The sequence below is a fragment of the Lynx canadensis genome, chromosome E2 (assembly GCF_007474595.2).
Source record: "Lynx canadensis isolate LIC74 chromosome E2, mLynCan4.pri.v2, whole genome shotgun sequence".
Lineage (NCBI taxonomy): Eukaryota > Metazoa > Chordata > Mammalia > Carnivora > Felidae > Lynx > Lynx canadensis.
Genome location: NC_044317.1, coordinates 28,829,023 through 28,835,022, shown reverse-complemented (window position 1 = coordinate 28,835,022; position 6,000 = coordinate 28,829,023). Strand labels below are relative to the sequence as shown.

The following is a 6,000-nucleotide window of genomic DNA, read 5'->3' as shown; positions in this document are numbered from 1 at the left end:
CGCTGCCGGACACGTGAGTGCGCCCTGCGCGCCGCCCGGCCGAGGTGTGCCGGAGACCCCGGCTGCGTGCGCAGAGCGAGAGCGGTAGCGACTTTGAAGTGCGGAGGGGTAAGTGTCGGGAGGCTCCTGGGGCTGCCGGAGGTGGCACAGACCCCGAGCTGGGGGACAGGGGGCAGCCAACGGCACGGGCAGGGTCACCGCCCTGGGAAACCTCCGCCTCCGCCGTGTCCCAACCCAGCCATTTGGGGGCGAGAGGGAGCGGGCGAATGAGGGAAGCGCTGTGGGGTCCGGGACCAGACCCACAGGGCCGGCAGGGTTGGTCTCCAACTCTAAGTTCCGTCTCAGTTCCGCGCCACTACCGCTGTTTCCAAATTTTACCAACAGACGCGCGCGGGTCTGGGGGAACCCTGCGTCCGCTCGGTGCGCGCGCTGGCCGCTCTATCCCCGCGCTCCCGGGAGGTCTCGGGAGGCGCATGGAGGGCGGGATGGCCTAGTGACCACATCTTTTCCTTTTATCCAAGCAGAGCCTCGGCGCGCTCCCAGTACGGCTGACGTTCCCCTCGCCAACCGCACCCATGCTTCTGGCGCGGATGAAGCCGCAGGTGCAGCCCGAGAACGGCGGGGCGGACCCGGGGCCGGAGCAGCCGGTGCAAGGGCGCAAAGCCGCGGAGCTGTTGGTGGTGAAAGAGCGCAACGGCGTCCAGTGTCTCCTGGCGTCCCGCGATGGCGACGAGCAGCCCCGGGAGACCTGGGGCAAGAAGATCGACTTCCTGCTGTCAGTGATCGGCTTCGCGGTGGACCTGGCCAACGTGTGGCGCTTCCCCTACCTCTGCTACAAGAATGGTGGCGGTGAGCCCCCTGATGGGCTGGGGTTTGGACTTGGGAGGCTACCTGACCGCAGCAGTGGCCAGGACCGGGGCCGGGATGGAGGAGCTGGGATGCGCGGGAGAAGAGGAAGCACGCGAGCGAGTCTGGAGCGCAGAAGGGTCTGGACGGGGCTCACGGAAACAGAATTGGAGTCCTCAGTGGAAAAGGGAAGTGGAGGCTTGCCCCTGGACAGTGATAGGTGCATGAGGAATGTAGGTGATCTTTTGATGGTTCGCAAGAGGATTTGGAGTGCACAGGATGTGACAGCCAGGCACGCAGTGATCCTAACTCCAGCACTTTGAGTCTTGGGGCAGGGACCTCTGGGCCAGAAGGGGAGAGAGGATGTGGGTTCCCTGAAGGCACTTGGGAGGCCTTGCTCTCTTGGGGACAGAGACTCTGGAACTGAGACCCACAAAGAGAAGCTAATGTCAGAGAGCTCCACTGTCATGTTGGTGCTTGTTTTGATGGAGGGGCCGGAGTGCACAGTCTAGGTAGGAATGGGTCATTAGGGACCAAGAACTGGCCCGATGCTTGAGGCAGGTGAAGCCTTTGCCCCCTGCCGCCGCCTGGGGTCCTTGGCTCCGATGCAGGGTGGAGTAGGAGAGGGGCCTGGAGAAAACTCCAGTGGAAGTGGCGAGGCTCTCTCCCCTTTCCCGTGCAGGGTGACACGACACCCACTTGCCTGGGATGCAAGTCTAGAGACCAACTATAGCCCAACCAAATGGCAGAGCCCTGGAAGAAGCAGCCTGGGGGGACAGGACACAAGGTCCTAAGGCCCTAGCTCCTTCTCGAGGGCCTTTGCTCCTGGGTGCCTAAACCACACCAGTCCTGCGCTCATTTGCTAGAGTTCAGGGGTGCCCTGCAGAGAGCCTGGAAAAATGACGGGAAGGAAGAAGTTGGCACACGGGGGCTCAGCTCTGGAAACTTCTCTCTATTCCCTGGGCCAGCCCGCCTGGCAGTAACTGTAGCTCAGGACTCCAGGGGCTCAGAGGGAGGCAGGGCAGATGTTTCCTTACCTGGAACCAGGGAAAGGGAAAGCTTGTGATCTGCCCCATAGGGTCTGGGACCCAGCTGTTTGCTTCAGTGTTTGCTCTGGACACTTGTTTTGGTGGAGAAATGGGAAACGTGACCCAGAGGTGACACTCTTCCGTGTTCGGCTGCTGTGGCCTCTCAAGAGTCTCTGGTCAGGTTTAAGAATTCTGGCCCTTTGGACCCAGGAAGGGAGGAAATGCAGATTGCATGTATTTTTAGCAGGTGGGGAGGTGATGAATGGAAGACAGACTGAGAGACCCTGAGATGTGCCATCCAGCATGACCTCAGTGACCATCTGAGACCGTGTGTCCCCAGACAGCAGGAGCCTCTATCAATAATCAGCAATATTTACAAGTTCCTCCCTGGTGTGAGGCACAGTGCTGGGCTCTGCAGGGGTCACCTAGATAGATTCATCACCACACCTGCCTGCCAGGAGCTTCAGTCACCTGAAGTGTCATATGCCATCCCCACGCCACTGCCACTGTTATAAGTGTTGGGTGAAACTCCAAGGATCCCGGATGGCCAGCCGCACACATCAGGTAGATGGATATTCTGGGGCCCCGCTGACACCGTGTGCTCACTTGGTCATTGCCACCAATTGTGACCACCTGCTGCCTGCAAGGTGACATACCAGGGGCTCAGGGCACAAACATAGCCGATTTGTCACAGGTTCCAATTTGTAGGTAAATTTGGCCAGAAGCTCCCTCTCTTGGGTCTGCTAGCCCTGTATATCACCCACCTGCGTTGTTCGGTCATTTATTGCTTTGTGTATCTGTCACCCACACAGACTGGGGCACATTGAGGGCACAGACTGTCACTTCTTCCTCCATTTCTAATGCCCAAAGTAAAGACTAGATCCTAGGAATGCGATAGAAGGTACCCAACAAACTTCTGTTGAGTGAATAAATGAATGAAAATGGTCCAAGTCCTCAGAGACCTAATGCCTATCCAGAAACACTAACTAACCCAGAGAGGCAGCATGCGCTGGGAGGGGTGGGGCCAGCAATCTAGAAGTTAGGGGCCTTGGCCGTGGAGTCCCGGGTTCCAACTTCTGGCAAAGTGATTTGGGGCAGCCTCTGAAGCCTCAGTGTCCTCATCTGTCAAATGGAAAGAATGGCTTTCAGCTCAGAAGGTAAGGACGTGATGATGTGATAATGCCGGTGGAGAGCGAGGCAGAGAGCATGGCCTTAGGAAAGGTAGCTGCTGCTTTTCCTTAACAACATTTTGATGACGTGTGACATGGGTGGGAGAAGTGACAGGCGCTCTAAAGGCCCGAAGAGGGGCTGCTTGGGAAAGATTCGGAGGTGGACTGTGCTTGGAGCACCGCCCCAAGGAAGGGAAGGGAGGTGCATGGACAAGCCTTGAGAAGAAGATAGGAGGCATTTTATTCGAGAATGCACGTGCGATCATCGCAGAGACTAGGAGTGCGGGCTGGCGGGAGGGCAAGCCATCAGCGATAAGGGCGGAGAGACAAGTTGGGGCCCGGCCCCGGAGACCTTGAATGCCAGGCTAAGGGGTGGAGAAGTTGTCCCAGTGAATTTCCATTTCTGGCTGGGGTGGCCATGGATGACACAGGGGAGCGAGGCAGCCTCCCATTTCCTTCGCAGACTCGAAGGCAGATCCTTTTCTCCTCACCCCTCTGGGGGAGCTCAGCTGGCCCCTTCTGAGCTTGATCTCTGCGGAGACCCCCTGGCTGCTCCTTGGGGATCAATTCTTAAATGTAATTCTAACGTCAGCCCCTGAGACGGGCAAGCAGGTTGGCAAGCAGCCAAAAGACCCAAGTTTGAATCCCAGCTCCGTTTCTGTGGGCACAGCCCAGCCCGTCTCTACGCCCGAGTTCCCCACTACAGCTGGAGGTGAGCGTAGGTGACCCCCAAGATCTGTCCCTCTCCAATGACCTGGCTCGGCTCTGCACTTAAGCCCGGACTCACCCGCCCTGTTTATTTCATGGCCTGTGTGCTCCTCTGGTGCCAGTTTGACCAAAGTAACCTCCGCGCCTGGCTGCTCGCGCTGGCCCATACTGGAGGGTGTTTTGAAATAGTAAAAGTGCCAGGAGTTTAGGCCCCCGGCTAATACTTTCTGAGTTAATTCCTGGGAAAGATGAGCCTGCCTGAACATCTTCCCATAGGCCAGCTGCTGGGACGCACAAATACGGGAAGCTGCCGATGGGGAGTGCCTTGAAATTTCCAGGGTTCGGAACCTTCTCAAACGGAGCGCCGGGCCGTGGGGCTATTTTCAGGGTGCTAGATACTCCCCCTGCACCGGTGGTGGTCTTGGGCCTGGCCGCGCTGACGTCCGGGGAGGCGTAGGCAGATCGACCGGGTCCCCATGTCTGCCTCCCTGCCAGGGAAGGGGTCTCGGCAACGGCCGCTTCAGTTTGAGACAAGTCCTGTGCCGTCAGGCACGTGGTCTCTAGGTTCAGACAGACCCACGTTTGCATCTGAGCCTGACACTTCCTGGAAATGTAGTCTTGGACTCCTCCTCTCTGGGCCTCAGTTTTCTTGTGCAGAGAAGGGGAAAGAGTACACTTTCTCATCAGCAGGGTGATGACGTGTGCAACATAGTGGGGGTTCAATAAATGGACCCGCGCCTATTATTGTTATCATTGGGTGATTTTTAACTGCAGGATAGACCCAGTGGCGTCCTGGTTTCGGAGGGAGCAGAACTAATTCTAAGGAAGAACTGAGGAAGGGGAATAAGGCTGGAAATTAGGCACATCTGGGTCACGGGAAAGCAAGAGGCAAGACCTAGGCTTTGTTCCAGGTCCTGGCAGTCCAGCCTCGCCCCACTGCACTTTCCTCACCTGGAAAAGCGGGATTAACAGTCCCGCACCAGGTCCCGTGAGACGTGGTTCTGGTCCCGGATAGGGTTCTCCTCCTTTCCCGAGTAAGCTGAGCATCTCAGGTATGCACAGCCCGTGGGGGGCAACCCTCTCGGCCAAAATATCTGGGCTTCTGGAGGCTGGGTGTGAAGCGTGGCTGGTACAGAGGTCAGAGGTTTGCAGACTCAATGCCCTCACCTCCGGCCTGGCTGTAGGAGGCCGTCTACACCCTGAGCTTGCCAAGCCTGACCCTGACACTGACGGTTCGGCTCAGGTACACGTGAGCCGGCCAGCTGGCGTGGCCCTCCGCTGACGAGTTTGCAGGAATGAGGTGCTCATCGGGGGCTAGAGCTGAGACTTTAATCCGGGGTCATCAGCAGGAGGGGGCTCACTGCTCTGAGCTGGCCATAAAAGATCTAGAGAAGCTGTTTCCAACAAGATGGGATTTCGTGGGGATAAATGCTGCACCCTGTCCTGTGGTCCCAGACCCAGCTGCCTAACTAAGGATTAGGTCACCATGCAAGTAGAGGAAGGCCCTGGGGATTTCATTAGCTGCATCCTCCCTGTGACTCCCTTCTGGGAACCATTTATTTAACCAGAAAACATTTCCGATGTGCTCATCATATGCCAGGAACGTGGAGATGAGCAAAAGGCAATCCCCATCTTGAGAGAGCTCTTAGTCTATTGTAAACATCCTAAAAGCTAACGTCATTTGGGGTTCTGTGATTGGAAGTATTATATCCCAGATGAGGGCGATGAGGTTCTACTGATCTCTGTGAGTTGTGTTGCCTTCCAAAATACAGTTCTGAGCATCCCAAACGCCCTCTTATTTGTTCATTTTAAAGAGACCAGAATGGAGATAGGAAACCAGAACCTTCAAGGAGCTATATGGAAAGCCCCAGAATTCTTAATAAATATCAGGTCAGACCCTGCAAAGTTGACAGCAGAGAGAGAATCGCCCCATGCGGAGGGGAGCCCCAATGCTAGTCTCCCTGCTTTTAACCCCCTTTGCCCTCCTTAAGGGAGCAGGGGTGTTAATCCGTCAGGAAGTGGGCGTTTCTCCTTGCTGGGGATGTTCCCGGGTCTCAGATCGAAGGCCCCGAGGTCAGCGGGAAGCCCCTAAAGTGACCGTGCTGCTCCTTTTGTGTGGAACTTCCTCCCGGAGCAGCAGGCATTTCTGCAGAGGGGTGCACCCGTGCTCCTGGCCAATCTCAGTAAAAGTCAGGAGGACTCAAGAGCTGCGAGGCTCCACTTGGGCTGAGGTTAAAGGGATCCTGGGG

General features: G+C 56.9%; 1 protein-coding gene across 1 annotated transcript in view; it reads left to right on the top strand.

The window, feature by feature from the left end:
- The first annotated feature begins 575 nt into the window (after positions 1–575).
- The window catches only part of SLC6A2 (solute carrier family 6 member 2), a 48,026-nt gene continuing 42,601 nt past the window's right edge, over positions 576–6,000 (top strand). The window contains exon 1 of the mRNA XM_030299564.1: positions 576–849. Within this exon, the coding sequence (XP_030155424.1) occupies positions 576–849 (274 nt within the window). The remainder of the gene's footprint in view (positions 850–6,000) is intronic.